General features: G+C 45.8%; 1 protein-coding gene across 2 annotated transcripts in view; it reads left to right on the top strand.

Moving 5' to 3' along the window:
* The window catches only part of TONSL (tonsoku like, DNA repair protein), a 375765-nt gene that overhangs the window by 138181 nt on the left and 214638 nt on the right, over positions 1-22946 (top strand). For both annotated transcript variants that reach the window (XM_085604559.1, XM_085604558.1), the window contains exons 7-8: positions 16764-16875; positions 20650-20795. In XM_085604559.1, the coding sequence (XP_085460685.1) occupies positions 16764-16875; positions 20650-20795 (258 nt within the window). The remainder of the gene's footprint in view (positions 1-16763; positions 16876-20649; positions 20796-22946) is intronic.

Genomic DNA, 22946 nt, shown 5'->3' with positions numbered 1-22946 from the left:
CACCATAGGGTATGGCATTGATGGTGTTCTGAGGATGAAAGCTCGAGGCATGGAGCACACTGTTGCATGCTGTGGGTTTTTTAAAGACCTTACTTTCAATTTTTCCAAGTTTGATGTACAAACTAAGGTCAAGGAAATCAATACCCTTTTCATTATAGGCTATAGTAAGCTTAACATTGAATCGGTTATTATTAAGATAGGCATGGTATTCCTTAAGGCTTTCAACACTTCCATTCCAAATCATCAGAATGTCGTCAATATAACGACCATAGAAGATGATCTTATCCAGCCACTCATGGGCTCCTGTGCCAAATGTCTGCTCCACCTCATACAAACCCATGAAAAGGTTTGCATAAGATGGAGCAAACCTCGAGCCCATCGCTGTTCCTTGTTTCTGGAGGAACCATGTCCCATCATGCAGAAAGACATTATTTGTAAGTATCAATTCCGCCATTTTTATCAGCATTTGGGTATGATCTAAGTGACTGGCACTTCTTCTGTATAGAAAAAATCTCAGGGCCTCCAGCCCATTTCTCAACTGGATACAAGTATAGAGGCTTTCAACGTCCATGGTAACAAGTAACAAACCGTCACTGTCCCAGTTAAAGTCCTCTAGTTTGTCCAAGACATCACCACTATCTCTCAGATAGGATGGCAGGTTTTCCACATGGGGTTGGAGAAACCCGTCCAGATATTCTGCTAGACATTCCGTTGGACCACCATTCCCGGAGATTATTGGTCTCCCAGGTTGATTTATAAGTGTCTTGTGAATTTTAGGGAGTGAATAAATGCATGGAAACCTTGAGTTATTTACTTCTAAGTACTTATACTCCTTATCTGATAAAAGGCATATCTCATGCCATTCCCTTAGGTGTACATTTATGTTATTTTCAATTTCAGGGATAGGATTGCCCCTCAACTTCTCATAACAGACCTCATTGTTTAATTGCCTTAGTAATTCACCCAGGTAGTCTATTGTAGAGACCTGTGTTTGGCCTCAAGGTCACAGGCCCACTCAGCCTTTCATCCTTCCGAGGTCGATGAAATGAGCACCATTGAGTTGGGTAACAATAAACATCTGTTATTCAGTGCCAAGATGCCCATCGGGGTGAACATGCGCTTTACAAATACTTATGTTATTAACTGGACCCATGCTGTACAAAATCATATAGACTAGTAATATGGTACCTACCATCCACTATGTAAACTATTAAAAAAAAAAAAAAAAAAAAAACAGGACACTCATTAGATGATGTCATCAGTGATGTCATAGAACATGGCATGAGTGATGTCATGTGAGATCATAAGCAGTGCATGGCGGGGGTGCAAGTTATAGTTAGTGCTCCAAACTGCAACTGGTGAATTTCATTTTTTTTTTGTTCAAAGTGTAAATGTGGTCATCGACAAATTCACCTAACTATAACGTTACTTTGACCTTTGGTTTTTTCAGTGAAAATATATATATATGTATGTATGTGTGGTTGTGTGTTTTCTTTTCCACTGGAAAAAATCAAAGGTTACAGGAATGTTGTAGTTAGGAAATAGGATTTAAAGAAACCTTAGAAATTCACTAAAAACACCAATGGTTACAGAGACGTTACAAATAGGTTCAGATTTTACACACACAAAACAATAGAAATTCAGTAGTTACAGTTATCTCAGGAACCTATAACTCGTGCCCTAATGTAACTACAACTCACGCTTCAGCCATGCACAGTTTTCTGGTAAATAATGTTATTACAAATGTTAGTCTATTATAAATGATGCCATAGAAGATGTCACGACTGATGTAATGTTTGGAGTAATTAGCAGTGCATTTTGAAGGAACGAGTTATAGTTTCTTGAGATAACTCTAACTGCTGAATTTCTGTGGTTTTATATGTGTAAAATCTAAACCTAATTGATATCCCTTTAACCTTTGTTTTTTTGGGGGAGGATTTTAAAGGAGGGGGCGCAAGAGAGCCCAAGGCAAAATGGCCGCCCCATAGTGCATCTCCGCCGGCCGTGATAATATCCTGTACTCTGCCTACCATCGATGGCAAATGTCATCGGTGTGTTGCGGTGAACAAAAGCGGCATAGACTGAAGGCAAAATAATTAACGTGCATCCCCAGAACAGCGCAGACATAGCTAATTCGATGTGCTGGCAGGTTGGGCTATAACTGACAAAATGGTGACTGCTACGTCTTTAGAGTTTACTTTCATGACGATGCAAGAAAGCCTGCAAAATAGACTGTCTCAAACTTCGAATGGGCCACCTCGCCACTAAGTTAGATAAACACTTGACGCGACTGACAGAAGCTGAACAGAGAATACCTACCACGGAGGACACCATGCAATTTGTGAATAACAAGTGCCTAAAACTGGTACTCTCGGTTATACAAGCAAAATATTTAGACTTGGAGGCACGCTCCTTGAGGAACAATTTACGCATAACAGGGAACTCGAAATCGACAAACCCAGGCAAAATGGAGGTATATGTCAAGCGCATGCTGACAGAAGTGTTTAGCTCTGATAACTTCTCACACTTGCTGATGGTGGAGTGCGCTTATCGATCCCTGGCGGCAAGACCGATTCCGGGGGCCATTCCAAGGCCGATAATCTCTAAGCTCTTAAACTACAGAGACAGGAACACAGTCTTATGGCTAGCGCGCAAACGCCGCAAAATCACAAGCCAGGAAAATGCTGTGTCATTCTTTCCAGACTTCACTGCTAATATCCAAGCTGCTCGGAAAGAATATTTACCCGTCAAAAATAGCTGCAAAAAGTGGAAATACCTCATGCCATGCTATACCCGGCAAGGCTATGAATCAACTACCAAGGCAAAATGAAAACCTCCTCAACGCCCAAGGCAGCGATGGAGGACGTTGGCAAACTCTCCCCTTGAAGACGAGAACCACAGGCCCATTAGAAAGTACAGATGAAGATTGAGGCCGTGGGCTCTTTGGAAGCGCTGACACCCTGGCTACTATTCCCCAATTACCTCTTTAATTTTTTGATACCTAGGGGGAGCGGATGACTAACCGGGCTCCAGACGCAGACTTGTGGGCTACAGAGGTGTGGTGAGTGGACTGCGAGACAGACAACTTGTTTTCTATAATGGCACCTATGACAATAAAAAGCTGCAGCCATGTGTGGGACAGTGGCAGGTGTCACACAGACTATAACATATGGTGCCTCCCTCCCCCCGCCCCGGGGGTTCATCTCATCCACCTATAATATGTACTGCACAGCAGAAACCCAAGAGACTCGCAGCCACCTCTTCCAATAGGAGGGTAACCTAGACTCTGACAACACCCACGGGGATACAACCCAAGCGAGTTTTACAGTTAGCTGGTGGTAGTTTTCAGCCGCTGAAAAAGGTTCATGTCAATGTTTGTATGGTTTGTAATCTGCAGGGTAATATTTAGCATAATTGAGATGCTGAAGTGGGAGGAGGGCAGAATAATTGTTCTTGAATGTTGCTGCCTCAAATTTTTACGACACACTGAAGCTGACCTGCTGCTGTACTACAGACACATTGGTTCCTAACCCGCCAATGTGACGGACCTGAATAGACCCAGAGCACTGGACAACACATCTCTCATTACATGGAACGTCCCAGACTAAATAATCCCCGCAAGACACCCCAGGTGTTATCCTACTTAGACACCATATACAAATTGCTCTCCTTCAGGAGTCACACCTAACAAAAGGTCAGGATGCAGTTGGGGGCTGTTTGGTCGCCATTTGACTGGCTTCATCGTTCTCGTCCTACTCCATGAGGGTGCTAACACTGGTCAAAAAAGACATCCCATTCGTTGTTACCCACACGATAACAGATGACTAGGGCAGATATTCCATTCTGCAGTGGAAACATTCGGGCTCCCTGGTAACTTTGGTTAATACTTACGGACCAAATATAGACTACCCAGAGTTCTTTACTCAAATCTGGAACATATTATGGTCCCTGCCCCCGTCAGCATTAATATGGTTGGGGCGACCTAAACACCCCTCTTGACCCTGTACATGACAGATCAACGCAGACAGTGCTTTACTACAAACAGGCAACCAAAGTACTAAGGGAGGGTATGGAGGAGTGTGGAGTGGTGGATTTGTGGATGGTGAGAAACCCAAGAGGCCGAGAGGGCACTTTTGCCTCCTTGCTGCATACCTCCTGGTCTCCGCTTGACTACTGGCTGGCAACCCGGGACGTGAGTTTCATGGACGTCCGGTATATCGCACCTTGCCAGGACCTTATTAGACCACAACCCAGTTAAATTAAGACAAGGTGATCCTAACACAAAAGCCAATGCAATTACTGTGGAAATTTAACGTCACTTCGCTATTAGATCCAGTATGCATGCAGACCATAAAACAGGCCATTGTGGAACACTTTGACATCATTGATGGCTCAGTTGAGGGGGGCGGACACACTTTGGGAGGTATTTAAAGCCACAATAAGGGGGTTCTTCATTGATACACATGCAGGCATACTAAAAGACATACAAGGGCAACTCAAAAAAATATTACTAACACTGAAGGAGCTAGAGAGGGAACTAGAGAGCAAGCCAAAGAGGATGCCCTAGCTGCCATCAGAGAACAAATCACAAATTGCAATAATATGGAGAACCGAGGATTGTGTTATATGTCCCGTTGCTATGTTGCAAGAGCATATGGAGAGGGAGGACGTCCGAGTCGTGTTTTGGCCACTAAACTAAGACCAACTAGGGGGCATAAACCAGTGAAGGGAGTAGCCGGACGAGATGGGAGGGAACATTATGATACACCTGGGGTTCTGGATGCATTTTCAGAATTCTATGAGAATGTTATGTTATGTTATGTTATGTTAATGGTTTTTATACCGCGCACAGCTGCCCCAGCAAAGGGGCGTCCTGGCGCCAAGAAAGGTAAACACAACATCACAAAAATGCAGCAGAGTCAGTTGATTTTATTAAAAAGAAAAGTTTTGATGACACGTCTGAACCTGGTTAAATCTTCCAAAGCACGGATGTCATTAGGGAGAGCGTTCCAAAGCTTAGCGGCTACTACTCGGAAGGAGCGGCCTCCAATCCTGCTCAGCAAAAAGCGAGGAACAACAGCCAAATTCTGGCCCATCGATCTCAAAGAGCGAGAGGGGACATATGGAGTCAGAAGGTTCATGAGAATAGGTGGAGCCATGCCTTTCAAAATTTTAAAGGCCAGGCAGAGCACCTTAAACTCAATCCGCCGAGCAACAGGCAACCAATGGAGTGTTTGCAATGCTCTGGACACTGAGCAACGTTTGGGCAGCCCAAATATCGCTCTTGCGGCGGCATTCTGCACTCGTAGCCGCAGAAGTTCAGCCTTGTTCGTGCCTGCTAGCAGAGCACTGGCATAATCTATCCTGGATAGTACCGAGGCCTGGACCACAAGCTGTCTAGTGGGGGCATCGAAGAATTTAAGCACCGGTCTGATGCCCCTAATAATGCCAAAACAAGAGGCAGCCACCCTCTTAGTCTGGCAAGTGAAGCTAAGTAAAGGGTCCAGCCAGACCCCGAGATTTTTTAACTCCATAGCAGGAGAGGGGATCATTCCTAACTCGGGGGGCCACCAGCTGTCATTCCAACATCCAGGTTGCTTCCCAAACACCATCACCTCTGTCTTCTTTGTGTTCAATTGGAGACAATTCTTGTTCATCCAATTGGCCACCGAGCGTAGCCCCTCACAGAAGTTGAGGGCGTCCATGGCTGAGTCCCCACTTAGTGTGACCGCCAGCTGCGTATCATCCGCATAGGACACCATTGTCATGCCCCAGCCTTTGACTACCGCAGCCAGCGGCCTCACATAAAGATTGAAGAGAGTGGGGCTCAGAGATGATCCCTGTGGGACCCCCAAGGTGAGCGGGTGAGAGGTGGATTTACCGGGTGGTATCGCAACCTGAAAAGATCTATTGGAAAGGAAGGAGCGGAACCAGCCTAGTGCCAGCCCCATAACCCCAGCTTCCTCTAACCGCCGCAACAGGATTTCGTGGGACACCGTATCAAAGGCGGCGCTCAGATCTAACAACAGGAGTGCCGCTGTTTGTCCGGTGTCCAGCACGGAGCGCAGATGTTCAACCATGTATAACAAGGCAGTCTCCGTGCTGTGGCCTGTACGAAAACCATTTTGCGTGGGATCCAAGATGTTAGCTTTGGCAAGATGGTCGGCCAGGATCCCATTCACGTGGGCTTCGGTGACTTTAGCAGCCCACGGCAGCAGAGAGATGGGGCGATAGTTCTCAGGTTTTATAGGATCTAGGGTAGGCTTTTTTAGGATGGGGGTAACTACCGCTTGCTTCCACTTGGTGGGTACAATCCCTGAACCCAGTGACATATTAATAAGGGCAAGCAAGGGTGCGCGACATGTGGCCTGCATGTTTTTAAATAGGGCCGGTTTGAGGGGGTCTGCAGGGGAGACAGATTTAATTTTTTGGCTCAGTAAATCAAAACCCTCCTCAGATAGGGGGGCCAAAAAATCCAGGATCCTATCATTGATCTTAGGACAATCAAATGAATCCGAGCGGTGCACAATAGTTGGAAAGGTGTGGTAGATTACTTGCACCTTTTGAACAAAGAACAAGGCCAGACTCTCGCAGTGAGAGTCAGTGCAGATTTCTGCCGCGGAGGCCCTCTTAGTTGTAAGGTCCTTTAGGACCTTAAAGATTAGTTTGGAGGGATTAGGGCTGTTCTGGAACTCCTGCGCATAAAATGCGGCACGTGTTCGACACACCGCTCTGTGATATGCCTTGGATAGAGTAAGGTAGCAGGTTTTGAGCGCAGGATCATAGGCTTTCCTCCATCGCCTTTCTGCTTGCCTACACTCTCTCTTGAGAGACGACAAGGTCTCATCATACCACGGGCTATGGGCCTTGGTCCGGCACTTGGAACGTACAAGGGGAATAAGAGAGTCCAAGGCCGTGCCAATCCAAGTACAGAATGAATCATACCCACAGTCAGCATCGGAGAGAAGAGGAAGGGGTGTTTTTCCTAATAAAAGGTAGAAGTCTTCAAGTTTTAATTTACTCCACTGGCGGGAGAGAGATGTTTTATTCTGTGCCACAAAAAGAGAATCTACCACAGGGATAACTGCCTTCACCAGCATATGGTCTGTCCATGACAACTGGACAGGTTGGCATAAAGTAATGTCCTCTAAGGAGGTAAAGAACGGGTCCAGTATGTGTCCGCCAGAGTGGGAGGGGGACATCACTCTCTGTAGGAGCTGCAAGGCTTCTAGATCTGCTAGGCAGCTCTTAATGGAGGATTGGGATGGACAGTCAAAGTGCAGGTTGAGGTCACCTACCACATTGAAATTTGCACAACCAAGAGCTTCTATGCTAATGACGTCCGGGAGAGCGGCCCTAAAGGCAGCATCGCAGCCCGGAGGCCGATATATTAGAAGACCTGAAAAGCTATAGCAATGGGACAGAGAGATTCTAAAGCGAGCACATTCGCAACCTGGAAGTTTTAGTTCTTTCCATTCACAAGGAAAGCGGCGTTTCACCGCCATTGCAATTCCACCACCTCTCGAACCACGGTTGAGAGTTGCCACGGTATAGTCAGGGGGGAAGGCAAGGTTTAAAATCGCAGTGTCAGCATCTTGTAGCCATGTCTCGGTCATAAAAAACACATCAGGGGAGTCATTGGTGACAATATCAAAGATCTCCGCCTGATGTTTGACCAGAGATCTGACATTTAGGCTATATATACTGGCAGTATTCACCCCCGACACGTTAATCTGCCGGGATGAAATTTGCAAGGAGCGGACGCGAGAAGGGGGAGGCAGGCGCCAACAGCAACAGGTGCACCGATAAGGGCCCCTTAGCGGAGCTACAGGCGGAAGTGGACAGATAGTAAATTGTTCACGTAAGGCCAATAAGTCCGCTCTACCATACCTGAGGATGGAAGCAGCCATAATGAAGATGAAAAGGTCTGCCGCACCCCGCACTTCCTTAGCGCAGACGGGCAGACTCTGGATGTTTATGCTTCAATGGAAACATCCACTGCAGCCGACATTAATGCATACTTAAATGACAAAGCCCTAGCGAGCTGTCCTGGGGACAGTGGGAATATAGAGGTGGAAGAAGTGATCGAGGCAGTCCGCACCTTGCCAAGTGGAAAGGCGCCGGGACAAGATGGCTTAAGTAGCGAATTCTACAAAGAGTTTACAGATCTTCTGACGCGCCACCTCATGTACAAGGAGGCATATAGGAAACAAACACTAACGACCACTCTTCGCAAAGCCCTTATTATAGCGCTATTGAAGCCAGACAAATAGCCAAATGGATGCAAATTATACTGCCCCTTTTCTCTTACCAATATTGAAGCAAAGATCCTGGCTAGTAGACTCCAGCCCCTGTAGCCAGAAAAGGTCCTTCCTGACCAATTAGGCTTTGTGGCCGAGCGATCCACTGCGCATAACCTACAGACTATATTTGCGCTAATACACCAGTTGAATCCGGATCTAGAGGCAGCAGCAGTACTGTTAGATGCCTCTAAAGCCTTCTGCTTCATAGAAAGGTCCTATATGTTCACTATTTTAAAACGTATGGGTGTACCGGAAAACTTCTTGAAATCACTGTCTCCTATCTAGCATCCGGGTACTGTTCCCTCTGTTCCCGGAGGAGAACCTACTGCACTAAGCGCCCTGCAGACACTGATTGCCAGCTCCTCTCATTGACACCTAGGCACTTGACTGTATAACGCAGCACAGAGGGATATACCGGTACAAGAGCTTCCGGTGCACTGGAACTCCTCCTTTGCTCCACCATTATCATTGGAAGACTGAGACTTTTTGCTGCACATTAACAGGGATGCTAACACCCAACTGTAATTTATGTGTCGTCCATTTAAAATATTCACAACAAATGTACAACACACCACAGACTGCTCCCGGTATGGACTGAGAGTCGATGCATACTGCAATAGATGTGGGATGGATGAAGCAGACTTTTTGCACCTAGCCTGGTACTGTGTCCCGGTGCAGAAGTACTGGGCGAGGGTAGTGCAGGCCCTGAGGACTATGAAATCGGATCTAGTGACCTGTACCCCTAAGATGCGCCTGCTCTGTCTTGTCAGGGAGATACAGCCACACAGCCGTCCTTTAACAGCTATAGCACTATTACTAGCCAAAAGGCGAGTGGCAATGAACTGGGGTAAGCGAACAGCATCTAAGCTTCGAGGTCGGATAGTGGACCTGATTTACTGTAATGCGAACCTTGAGATATATGCAGAGGAGCTGCGACATCCTCCCGCCCGAGAGACATATGGGGTCCCCATACAACCTACCTATTGGACAATCCAGATGTGGTTCCGCATGAGGGGTAGTGAGTTGGAGATGTGTTAGTGGCTACAAATAGTAAAGCATGTGTTACCTATGTAATTGCCTGTTTGGCGTGTCACAGATAAATATCAGTTGAAGGTATGTTGTTTTTGTATTGTTTTCAAATCTGAAAAGCAAAAAAAAAAAAGTTTTTTAATATATTCCTAAGGTTTAAAAAAAAATCTATTTCCTAAGTATAACGTCCATGTAACTTTTGGGGTTTTCTACGGTTTTTAATGCTATTTCCTAACTATAACATCCCTGTAAGTTTTGTTTTTTCAGTGAATTTCTAAGTTAAAGACTGATGAATTTGAGAGAGTTGAAGGCCCCCCCCCCCCCCGTGGGAGTGTGTGTATATGTATCTCCTACATAGCTACGTAGAAGGGTAAAAATATTTATGGAAAATAATAGAGATATAACTTGTATTTACACAGTCCCATATGTACAAGTATGGATAGGTAGTTAGAGACTCCGTCTTTCGAGTGTTGCTGTACATAATAAAATACATAAATTGATTTAATTATTTATTTTTCATGTATATCTATTTTTATTTTATATTTTTCCCCATGATTTCAATAGTGGAGCACTTATGGATACAATTGTTATGATCATATGTGCACATTGTGATAGATAAAATAAAATAAGACTGAGGCCCATAAGCATATAAACCAATAATTTATATAACTTCTCACATGTTGTAATAGATAAAAAGTAAAACAAAGACCCATAAAATAAGCCTGCAATCGAATAACTTGCATGTAAACTATGCAGTGACCTACATACATACATATTAAGCATAAAATAATATAGATCTAATTTAACCATTAGTAATATATACATTTGTTAAGCAGAGTTATAAGAATATCTATATATTTTTAAACCATAGGTAAAATATATATTTGTACAAAGAAATGTACAGTTCTAGATACATATTTATAATCAAATTATACATGTTTACATGCACATGCATATTTGTGATTGAGTGTGGTGGTCATGTAGGAAATAGAAAACAGTAGAATAGACTTCTAATGATAAGATAGTTATCTGTAGATCTTATGTTTGGGGGTAATGAATTCCATAGGTTTTGGCTGCTTGGACAGAGAAAGATGTACCACCATTGTTTTATTTTTTTTATTTTTTTTTGTACGATGGGTTTTGAGGCGGGGTGCCAATTTGGAACTAAGGTTCCTTTGTTGTATGTATTTGGTGATTTTATTCCTGGTGAAAAGGGGTCCTTTCCATGTATTGCTTTGTGATAGATAACAAGCATCTTGAAAGTGGATCGTCTGGCAACCGGTACCCAATGTAGGGCCCTCAAGGCAGGAGAGAGATAGGCTTGTGGCTTTACATGTAGGAGTAGGCTGGCAGCAGAGTTCTGAATTTGTTGTATCCTTTTCATAGTTGCTAACAATGATCCTAGCTAAAGGCCATTGGCTTAATCAAGTTTAGACAGTACAAGAGAGGTAGTAGCTTGGACTTTGTGTGGAAATCCTAGATGGGGAAGATGTGTCGCTGAGTTTTCATGGTAATGAAGCTTGATGTTGCTAACTTGTCCATTTTGGCATTTATTGATAATTTGGAGTCCATGGTAATTCCAAGGTTTCTTACTTCCTAGCTACATTAGGAGGTGGCCCCAGATCCTCAGGCCAGATGCATAGTGGGTCATAATTTTTCCAATCACCACATGTGAGTATTTAATTATTGGAAGCATTCAGTTTCAGATGGCTCCATGACATCCACAGATCAACTTCTCTGGGGCTATTCAGGATTTTTGAGTTTCCAATGTCTTTGTGATTTTCTTGTTTAAGAAGCATTTGTGTGTCATCTGCACAGTTATAGCATGTGAGCTGAAATTCATTGATCATTGCCTTTAATGACTTCATGTAGATATTGAAAAGCATGGGTGAAATGATAGTCTTGAGGGACCCCTGCTTTTGTGAAGTACGGATTGGATGACAAAGGGGGGAGTATGGATGACATTTGAAGATACGATGTGACAGTCGAGAGCAGTCCCCTCTATGCTGGTTTCATAGAGTCTTTGAATTAGAGTATCATAAACAAGTGTGTTGAAGGCAACTGAAAGGTCCAGGAGAAGTAGTGCAGTGACCCGGTTCCCGGTCTGTGTTTTTAAGGTCATCACAGACAGCGATAAAGGCAGATTCTGTGTCTCTTCCTGGATGGAAGTTGTAAAGTATGGAGTTATCTTCAATGAATTGTGACATCTAGGTGAATGCTGCTCTTTCTGTCAGTTTGCCCAGGAAAGCTCCATGTGTAATCGGTCTGCAGCTTGAGTCATACATGTCCGTGTTCGATTTTCTTTTAATAATGGGCGTATGCAAGCCTTTTTTAAGTCTTCTGGAAAGATTCCTATAGTTAAAGAATTATTGATGATTCTTCTTACTAGTGTGGCAGCAGAGGTAGTTAAAAGAATGTTCATGAAGATGTGGACTCACATGAGTTGTATCTTTGGCATTTGGGCTTGGGACAAGACTCCTCATGCTATGAGTACACTCTCATGCACCCGAAGGCGATCCGAGACGAGGAGGCAAAGATGTATGCTGGTGATCACATGAAGTTGCAGCCTTTGCGTAGGTCTGTCTCTTTCGCGTTCCAAGCAGTGGACTTGGTTCTGAGTCTGTTCTCGCAAGTTCAAGCGAGGAACGACTTGACGCAATTCTGCCACTGTGACTCCAAAGAGAAAGTGTGAGGGTATAACAATGTCCATTGCACCCCTTTGCGTTCTCTGGTCATGGGACAGACTCCTCAGCTGGTCACAACTTGCCCTGAATGTCCTGGACTTTTGTTGACTCTGCAGCAGATCTAGACCTTCATGAAGGCCATGCCGCACATTTTTGGTGTGCTTCCAGCTCTTGTGTTTCTTTGAGTTGTAGGGGCCTCCAGTTGCATTACAGTCGTCAGGTCCATCCATGATTCAGTCTACCCACTTGCGGCCCATTATCGGGCCTGTACTGTCCCCTGTACAAGCTTCTGTTCCCTCAAGAGAACCCGCTGGTCTCCACTACTCCGGTTCTGACACCACTGACACTGGAATGTGCCCAGGTGCCGACACCAATGTTGGACCCCTAACTGTCTTTGGCTTGAGCCCGACTGCTGTGACGTTACTAGATAACAAAAAGACAATCGGTTGGCATGCAGCCTGGCTCTAATCCAGTAAGATCTGCTACGCATTGACCAGAAGCCAGCCTCCAGAAGATCTGAGGGACCATTCCACCAAGGCTAAGCTTTCTACCACTGCTTTGGCATGTGGAGTGCCTGTCCTAGACATCTGCCAGACTGTGACGTGGGCGTCCGTGTACACATTCACTAAGTACTACTGCAATGACAGCCATTTTCAGAAGGAGCAGCTTTTCGTGAGCTCTATCCTGCAAGACTTTTTGATCTCAGCCCACTCCACAGACCCTCCACTTGGAGAGGTACTGCTTTTTTAAATCTATTCCTAGGTGAAGAATCTGAGATTACAAGTATTCACCATAAGTACATGTTTCTTACCTGTAGTAACGCTCTTTCTGGTGGATATTCTATCTAGCCGCAGTTTCCTCATTGCCCTTTCACCTACTCCTTCTGGGGAGTGACCTTTTTTTAGCAACTAAAACGGCTCAAACAGGGAACAGACTTGAAATTAACATGAGCATGCAGGGGTGGCGATTACTTGCAGCTCCGCTCAGTCATTTCAGGGTGGTGGAGAGTCAGCAGATACAAATTTTCCAGATCCAGTCTGGTGCCTCTGGGGTATTCTAAGGTGATACATTTGAAGTTCAAGTGTCATCCAGAAAGAGCATAACGTTTGGAAACTGGCTCTTTATATAGTATACCAGAAAGAGGTATACTGTGTAAAGAGTCCAGGTATCCCTTGCAAGTGGACAGGGGGTTGCTCTAGCAATTCTAAGTTGCTCCATCTGGGGTAGTGTGATCGAGCAGCCTTATGCTGATCAGAGAGGAGTATATAGATATATTTTGAAACCAAGAACTTCGTAAATAGGTAAGTACTTTTTCTAAATGGACTTTTTATAGTCTTAACAATGTTAACCAACAATTTGTTTGTACGTTTAATGCTTTCCTTTGGGAGAAAGAACATTCACCACATACATATACTTGCAATATATTTCCGTAGGACCCCTTTCGGTCGTTGGGAGGTAGGGGGACAAGGACCAAAGTTCCACCAGCAGATCGGTCATATCTGCCTTGTTGAGTCCGGGTACAGAGGTGCTGGGCGGGATGGAAGCCTTGTGCGCTACGTGTTAGGAAGGAGGGCCACCTAGAAATATGTTGCAAAGGGTTACTTGGGGACAAGTCCAGGAGCTCCCAACAGGAAGCTTGGTCGGGAGGGTCCTGGGAGCACGGGGAAGCAGTCTGTTTCCCTAGGGCCGGGCGGCTCGGTGCAGAGTGTTTTGTAGCTGGCTGTCTTGCATCAAGGGGCTCACTGTTGTCTGACCAGTCCTGCAAGGGGAACAACAGGACAGCCAGGCCTCTCTCAGTGCTGGCCTCTGAGGCGCTGTATCCCTTGCCAGCTGGTCGTCAGTGTTGTCATTGGGGTCCCCACTGGACTTTCAACAAGGTTTGGTTTGCTGCAAGGATCCAGTACCCCAGGTATTGGTGCAAAGGGCTCATGAGGTCCTTGCGTCTTCAGGCTTGACAGGAAGATAGATCTGACCTCCTTGAGTGCGCTGACCTTCTCCTGGGCGGCTTCTGCCCAGTGGTCCTGGTGGACAGCAGCGTCTTTACCCAGACGTCGCGGTCAGTGCTTACAGGCTGCAGGGGAGTTACTCCTCTACTCCAAGTGAGATGCTGGCTTCTTGGCAAAGTACTGGCAACCCTCCGGGGCTTGTGGAGAATGCACAGTTGCAGGACGAGCCGAGTCTTTTCTGTGTTCGAGTCTGTGTGGCAGGCAGAGTTTGACACCAAAAGTCCACAGCAGTCTTCAGTTCTTGCGGCGATCGGCTCTTGAGTGTTCTCTTAGTCAATGGAATCTAAGTTCTGGGAACAGGTGGCACTAAATTCTAAATTAAGGGGTGTTGGGGGAGTAAAGTCTAGTAGCCAGTGGGCTACCTTCCCTTGGGCTCACTACGCCGCCTATATGACCACTTCCTGTTGGAAGTGGGCATGACCCTGCCGCAGTGTTCTGACCTGGGACCAGTCTGATCTGGGCGTGCTCCACACCTCCTTGCTTAACTAATTTCCCACCTGTCCTGCTGCCAAATGGGCTTCAGGGCAGGAGGTGGCATCTCCCAAGTCTGGGGGATTCCTGGGTCGCATATCAAAGGCGGCAGATGGTCTGAAGCCTCTGGCCTTGGTATACTAAATGCTAGCCATGTTGTTTGGAGGAGATGTAAACACCTCCTGCCAGAGCAGGCATCGTTCCTGACCTTTTAGAGCAGGGCTCTCATCTCCTAGGGGGTCAGAAGCGCGTATGTGGTGGCAGACTGGTGGTGTTCAAGTCAGCTAGCACTCTAGTGGGCTAGTAAGTTTCAGGGGGTACCTCTAAGGTACCCTCTGGGCACATGTATTAATAAAAGTATCCCTGGAATCAATGTGGGTTTATTGATACGAGATGTTTGATACCAAAAATCTTTGGGTTCAATAAGGCTGTCATGTAGGTGGGGGAAGTCGTACATACCAGTGTCCAGTACATGTACTCAAGATGGATCCCCTCTTCACTTGTAATGTCCAAGAATTGACTTGGACATCTCAGGGGCATATCTGCTCATACAGATATGTCCACACATGTAATATAAGGCACCCTGCCTTAGGGCTATAATACTTGCTGTAGGGGTGACTTACAAATATTGCATGCAGTGTCTGCAGGCATGGCACACAGGAGGTGTGCCATGTCGTCTTTTCACTTTTGGCTGCACCACTTCACGCATTCTACAATGGCAGTTTGTACAAGTATGGTGAGGGGTTCCTTAGGGTGGCACAATACATGCTGCAGCCCTTAGGGACCCTCTTTACTACCCATCCCATGGGTGCCATTTACTAGGGACTTTCAGTGGTACTAAAGGTATTGCCAGTTGGGGAACAATTGTACAGTTTTAGAGAAAGAGATAGCAGGAACCCAGTGCACTTCTGTCAAAATTGTATACAATACCAGGCAAAAGATGGGGGCGACCATGTCAAAATGGGGCACTTTCCTACAATTACGGAAGGTAAGTACCTTGTTCATCTGTGATGTCACCAATGTCCTTCCATAACTCTTTCCAAAATGTTTGGAGGGCTGTGCACTGCCAAATTATGTGTGTTGGTGTGCCTGACTGTCCACACCATCTCCGGCATTTATTGGAGTGTTTCTTCCAATTTACCCCTCTCAGTGTTTTATAGAGAGGCCGTAGTCAAGCTTCATTTCCTTAAAGGTTTTGCATGTTCCATTTCTGAAAAGGTGTTGCCACCATACTGAATCTAGCTTTGTCCCTCTTTCTGAAGCTCGGTCTGTTCTAGCCTGGATGGAAGTCGGTGTTTCAAAGCATAGGTGAGAATGGCTGAGGTAGCTTGTGATGTCATGTCTTTTCCTTAAACCATCCACCATCCCACACACTTTGTGTGACATTTATGGCCAGGGATGTTGTAGTGGCGGTGTCTCTGTCGTTATTTTTTAGCCACAGTAATTCCCAAAATGTGCACCTTACCAATAGATGGTCCTAGAGACACCATTGCCTCCCTTATTCCAATCGCAGCCAGTCCCACTTAAAAATCAGCTACAACCCTATAATATGTCATGAGATCTGGTATTTTAAGCCCCCCTTTCTAAGGTGCTGGTTGCCTTGGTCTATGCTAGTTCGAAGTCTTTTATCCCACTCCCCAATATATGATATACATGCTTTTTTCATCTTGTTAGTGAGCTCCTTGGGGTCCTAGACTGCCTGGAACAAAAAAATAGCTCTGAGTAGCGCTGAGGCTATACTGCCTAATGCCGAGAACAGCAGCTTATGCCGTCTAATCAGTTCTTTCCTGAAAGAGCGAAATAACGGGGGTATGTGGCTTAGACTAATTAACTTTCTTTGGGTGTTATGCTAAATAGTTAATTGACTGATACATTTATATAGGTTAAATGGTGATTTGAATTGTCTTTTGGTGCTGATGACATTTTGTTGATTTTGCAGCGCTGAACAGCAGAATAATTTCCAATTATTTGAACCCATGAGCAACAGGTTAACGCATATTTCTGTAGCATCACTAAGATGTCTTATCAACCCTGTCCGTCAGGATTATTGTCACCACTGTAAGCATGACAACTCAATTAATATATTTCTGCTCTTGTATAAATGGCTAAAGCTCCTTGACTACTGGCCTGAATGCACAACAAGTCCATTTCACCGTCAGACAGTAAACCATTGTTTCATAGTCTTGGTCTGATGCTGGAGAAGGTACTTGCACCATGGTACCTGCTCACTGTGTGGTTTTTGTGGTCAGAATGCCGTTTCTTTGTTTCAGGTCCTTCTCAGCTTGGGAGATTTTGTAGCTGCCAAAAGATCTCTGAAGAAGGCATACAGACTAGGATTGCAGCCAGCAGAGCGAGAGATTGTGCACAAGAACCTCAAATATGGTGAGCATGTCCTGGAAACACCGGCCTACATAGTTTTTGCTGGAGGCTTCAAATTTCATCAGATTTTCTTTCTTGCATGCTAGCAGTGTTTCAGTGGAAGTGAATGAGTGAGCACATGATTGGTCAATTAATGTCGGCGTAGTATCTGGGAAACAGGTTTGTCATTGCCGCCCTTTGGATGAAAATTAAGTGGTGTAAGAGCACAAGTGCACCACACTACCTGATTGGATAACTGACCATGTCAAGGCTGCCAACAAAGCTGCTAGGACATTAGATCAAGAAATGCAAACAGACTAGCCTTCTCAAGTGGCCCACCCAGAAATCTGGGTAATCACCTTTAGCCCATCATTCTTGCACCTCTAAAGGAACTTAAAATGCAGCTTGTCATCAAGGAGCACCTGAACCAACAAGCAGTGAGGAACCTCCAAACACCTCCTAGCCTGTAAGACGAGACTCACCCTCTTCCTTTCACTCCAGCACTCATAACTATGATTTAAAACTTCAACTTTAATTCAGCCTGGCCTTGATTTTTCTAAAGTGCTCTCTTCTTGCTTAAAAGCCAATGCTATAAAAGCCAAACCCTTTAAATGCTCTTTCTGCTCGATGTTCAGTAAACACTGCATTGGGATTTATGAGGTCTCCCCCTAACAATTGTAGGTCACTACCCACCTTCCCTCTTTGTCTGCTGTTTGTCAGTGTAGAGGAAATGTGCAGAGTACTGATGCGCTTCCAGCCCCCGGGTGGGGTGTTCCATTGTAAGTATGTTCGGATTCCAGTATTAGATGCACAGCAGGTGAATCTACGGAAGGAACGAGCAATGGTTCCCTTCCTGAACGGATGCCGTGTATGTTCTCTGCTTGGATTGTGAGGCCTCGTTTCTGAAAGGAACAGCTGTACTGCAAGTCCTCAGAGCTGATGTTTACCCTGTAGTCTTTGATCAATTCCCGGCTCCTCCTCGTTGCTGGTAATAAATGATGTTCTGCAGTTGTCTTGGAACCTCTTTCTCCATGCCCCCCTCCTCCTTCCAAACAGACACTCAGTCTTGATCAGGCCCACCACTGAGAAGGTTCAAAGTAGCCTGTTACCATGAATGATGTCTGCTGGTTTGATGTGAAGTTAAAAACCCTTCCTCTCCCACACTGTATATTCCGCTTCCTAAACTTCCCCCTTGACACCCCGCCTCCCCCCGATTAACAGTAACAACTGCAGCAATAACATTATGAAATGTTCTCTAAAACTTACCCTACTAAGGGGTACTTAACATTTTTTTTTTTTTATGTTACTTCACGTTTATAAACTGTGCTTTATTGAACCAGAAGATCTCTTTAAAGCGTGGGCTAGACCTCCTGAAACCAGCAGGTTCTGCCAACACATAATCATCCTGCTGCTTGTCTCTATGTGATAACACTTTAGCCTGTCTCCCTCTCATCCCTTCTGTCTTCTGCAAATCAACAGTCTCCTCTCCTCTCTTCTCACAGTTTTGATGCAACCTCTTCTTTTGACTATATCCGCTTCTTTCCATTTGTCAACCTGTTGTGCAACTAAGCTTGACTGCTTCCTTGTCTTGGGGGACTATGGGGTTTCTTTGGCAAATTGAAGATGTAGTCAGGGGACAAATTGTGCAACAAGCTATGCAGGGGACAGGCTGCACATTCATAACACCAAGGCTGCGACTCCTGCGGCATCATTAGACGCTGAGCCTGTTCCGAGTCTGGCCCTGGCTCGCCCCGAGTTTCCCAGGCCATCGTTGTCCCCATTGCATGTAGATGCCTCTATGGAGACCATGTGGCAACTGCTCTGGACAAATCCGACTCTATCAGGAGCGCTTTCAGGCCCCTCAGAGCTTCATGCGGCCCCAGTTTGATTTTCAGTGATGTGAACACCAACCGATCCAGTGGTGCCTTCTCCCAAATTCATGCCTGCGCTGGCTCATGCTCAGCTCTGGTGCCAAAGGACTCAGTAGTGCTATCTGCCCCAAAATAGACTCGGATTCCAGCAACAGGAGCATTGGCTCTATTTCTGACGCCCATCTCAGACCAGAAACTGGTTTTGGACTGAGACAGACCTAGTCTCATTATGAGATCACCAATGAGCAGCCCCCAACTGTGGAGACTCACCAGCCTCTCCCTTGCTGCCAACACTATAGGGAACTAGAAGCCTTGATCACTTTGTTGGGACTCTGACACCTTTCGAGGGCTTCAAAATGTCCCATGCGACGAAGAAAATGAGGAGGGAGCTAGTATTGTGATTCCAAACATATTTCCCATTTGGCCTCTAAGCAGTGAATCTACACACATCAAATCCTTTGGGAAAAGAGTATTTTCTTCTACCAACTTTACCTTATGGTCCCTGAATGCTGTTTTGTGTCCAGTTTCACATGTTCTCTGAGACATGGCCCCCGAGATCTTACTGGCAATGAAGGAGTTTTGTAATGCCTTTGTTCTCAAAATCGAGGACGGCCAAATGCAGCCAATTACGTCTTATGAGCATGTCTGGACCCCATGGATTGTGTCAGATGTGCTATGGGCACCAGTGTGGTGATCCAGCCCTATGCATGGATGTATGCTACAGGCCATGCAGGTATCCCTAAAGGACATGCATTTCAGTAGCTCTAGACTTTCTGGTGAAAAGGCTGATTCTGTCCTGGAATTCTTTAAAGACAACCGGGCTACTCTCTGCTAGTCGGTTCCAAAAGCAGCACATGAAGTTCAGAGGCTATTCAGGTGGTCTCACTAACCACCAGAGACAACCCTGTGCAGCAGCCAGTACCCCCTTTCACCAGTACAAAGGGCTCTGTGATGGCAGAGTTCATGCACAACACCAAGGACAACAATCTTCCCTCTCACCTGCTACAACTGTGGCCAAGCAGCTTTTTCCCCCTCTCATGATCCTGCTTGAGTGGAAAGAGTAAGATTGTTTCCGTGTCTAGCTAGTCATACATGGGATCAGTAGGTGCTGCAGATAGTTCAGATTCGATAGGCCCTGCCCTTCACGTCCTCCCCACCCTCACACCCCATCTGTTTTAGCTCAGGCCTCTGCAGATCTTGCCGCCTTCTTTCTGCAGGAAGGGCGATTGTTTTTGGCCAAAGGGCCTACAGAGCAAGTTCAGAGGCGGAGAAATGCAAGAAATGTTACATTATAACTGTTAATTGAGCTGTCGGACAGCCAAGATAGGACAGAGGACATTGACTAGAATTCGTTGCATGTACCATTGCTTACAAGTGTACATGCTTGCTAGACACATTTATTAGGATTTCTTGCAGTGAATCAGTGGCAGGTGAGCTTCATACATCCACACTTTACCTTGGGCTGCTAAATTTCAAGCCCGAACAAATGAAGAATGAAGTGTTTAGCCTGGGCTCATGTCTTGTTGCTGCTCTATCTGCTTTTTATGCTTCTGTTACATGGATGTCTCGCGAGCAGCCAGCACTCTAGTTTTCTTGGCATTTCGAGGCCAGACATATTAATTGTGGCATTTTGGATACTCCTCCACCAACACCTTGTAGCAGAATGCTTTTAAGACTTGTGCATCAAGGCATGCAGTGCAGTTATTTGGACTTGGTTAATATCCTCTGTGTTTACTTGTAGCCCCATTTTGTTCCATATTATCTTTTTTGTTTACCATTGGTTTCTTCCTGTTCGTTGGTACCAGCCTCTACTCACAAACACTACCTCCCCTTTAACTAGCAAATAAAGCTCACAGAATTGATCTAAACTGGAATGTGGCAAGATCGCCTATGCGCCTACTGTTGTTTTTTTCTCCTACATTTGCAGCTATTAAAGGGTGCCACCTGGAAGAACGATTGGCAGATTTGGTTGAGGGTGACCAGCAAGGAGCTTTGTCACTAAATGAGCAGCTGGGAGATCTCTTCTGTAAGGTTCAGTGTTACCGAAAGGCAATTGAACACTACAAAATGCAGGTGAGAGCTCGAAAATGTATGTGCATCTTTTCTTTGGGATGCTGTTTTGATGCACTAATGCATCACAAGCCTTCTGTCGGGGGCCAAAATTACAGTGTGGTTTGTGGCCGAGGGCCGCACCAGTAGGGGTGGGAGCGGGGCTAGAGTAAAAAAATAATCAAACCCGTTTCAAAATATTAGACACTGCAGTATTTCAAAAGCAGATTTAACTATGAAGAGCACATTTTGATTATACATTTTTATTAGCAGACAATAGAAATCTTAAGAGGCATTGCATAGCTTCATATACACTTTGACCCCAATTCCATCACAGTATCGCTCTCTCCCTGTCAGTCAGTCTCTCCCTGTTAGTCAGTCTCTCTCCCTGTCAGTCTCTCTCTCTCTCTCTCTTAGTCTCTCTCTCCTAGTCAGTCAGTCTCTCTCTCTCTGTCAGTCTCTCTCTGTCTCTCTCTCTCTCTCAGTCCGTCGCCCTGTCAGTCTCTCTTCCTCAGTCAGTCAGTTTTTCAGGCAGTCAGTCTCTCTCTATCTGTCAGTCTCTCTCTATCTGTCAGTCTCTCTCTCTCTGTCAGTCTCTCTCTCTCTGTCAGTCTCTCTCTCTCTCTGTCAGTTTCTCTCTCTCTCTGTCAGTCTCTCTCTCTCTCTGTCAGTCTCTCTCTCTCTGTCAGTCCTCTCGCTGTCGGTCCCCTCTGTCAGTCCCCTCTGTCAGTCCTCTCTCTGTCAGTCCTCTCTCTGTCAGTCCTCTCTCTGTCAGTCCTCTCTCTGTCAGTCCTCTCTCTGTCAGTCCTCTCTCTGTCAGTCCTCTCTCTGTCAGTCCTCTCTCTGTCAGTCCTCTCTCTGTCAGTCCTCTCTCTGTCAGTCCTCTCTCTGTCAGTCCTCTCTCTGTCAGCTCTCTCTCTGTCAGTCTCTCTCTCTGTCAGTCTCTCTCTCTGTCAGTCTCTCTCTCTGTCAGTCTCTCTCTCTGTCAGTCTCTCTCTCTCTGTCAGTCTCTCTCTCTCTCTCTGTCAGTCTCTCTCCCTCAGTCAGTCAGTCAGTCTCCCTCTCTCAGTCAGTCAGTCAGTCTCTCTCTCCCTCAGTCAGTCAGTCTCTCTCTCCCTCAGTCAGTCTCTGTCTGTCTCTCTGTCAGTCAATCTCTCTCTGTCAGTCAGTCAATCTCTAAATATGTCAGTCAGTCAGTCTCTCTCCCAGGCAGTCAGTCTCTCTCGCTCTCTCTCCCAGCCAGTCAGCCTCTCTCTCTCTCTCTGTCAGTCTCTCTCTCTCTCTGTCAGTCTCTCAGTCAGTCTCTCTCTACCCTCTCCACTCCCTCCACTGTCTTTCTCTCTCCACTCTCTCTCCACACTGTCTCCACTGTCTTTCTCTCTCCACTCTCTCTCGCTCTCCACTGTCTTGCTCTCTCCACTCGCTCTCCACTCTCTCTCGCTCTCCACTCTCTCTCGCTCTCGCTCTTCTCACTCTCGCTCGTTCTCTTCTCTCTCTCCATGGGTACATTACCTGCAAGGCCCGCGGGCCGCCAAGGAAGGCCTGCCGGGCCGCTGGTGGCCCGCGGGCCGTACTGTGAGTACCATGGCACTAATGGGTCATGAGTGCTTCTTTGAAGATCAAATAGCTCTTCATAGAATTTAGTGGTGGACACCTTGGAAAGTAAATCTGTACTACAAACCGAAATTGTGTATGCTTAAACAAACAAGCATTTTCTCATGTTATGCCGTCTGAGCTAGGCACAGGTTACAGAGCTACTGTTGGCTCATTCTTTCAACATCTCTCAGCTTCCAAGTCTTGCAGAGTCCTACCTGGTCACAAAAACCTTGCTGTAATATTGTTTAGTATTGACTTTTTAAAATGTGTTATTGATGAAATTCAGGGTGAAACCAAGAAAATATTCGCCCTAATTTGGCAGGGTATGCCCAGATGTGGGTCCCTTGTTCACTTTGCCACTGGATTCTAGCTAGCCTGGCTGATGAGGGGTGGCTTGGCAGTTCGGGCTGGACTGTTCCCATGAGGCACAGGGTCAAGGCTGATTTGCATATAGCTGGATCTGAATTGGGGTGGCAAAATGAGCTAAAGAACAATGATGGATTCAACCCTGATCTGTGACTTGGGGGTGAGAGTCTGAAAAACTCCAGCACTCCAGCCATCATCTCCTTGTGTTTGCTT

Source organism: Triturus cristatus, chromosome 5_1, assembly GCF_964204655.1.
Source record: "Triturus cristatus chromosome 5_1, aTriCri1.1, whole genome shotgun sequence".
Classification (NCBI taxonomy): domain Eukaryota; kingdom Metazoa; phylum Chordata; class Amphibia; order Caudata; family Salamandridae; genus Triturus; species Triturus cristatus.
Note: the sequence above shows the minus strand (reverse complement) of the source record. Positions and strands in the feature narration are given on the sequence as shown.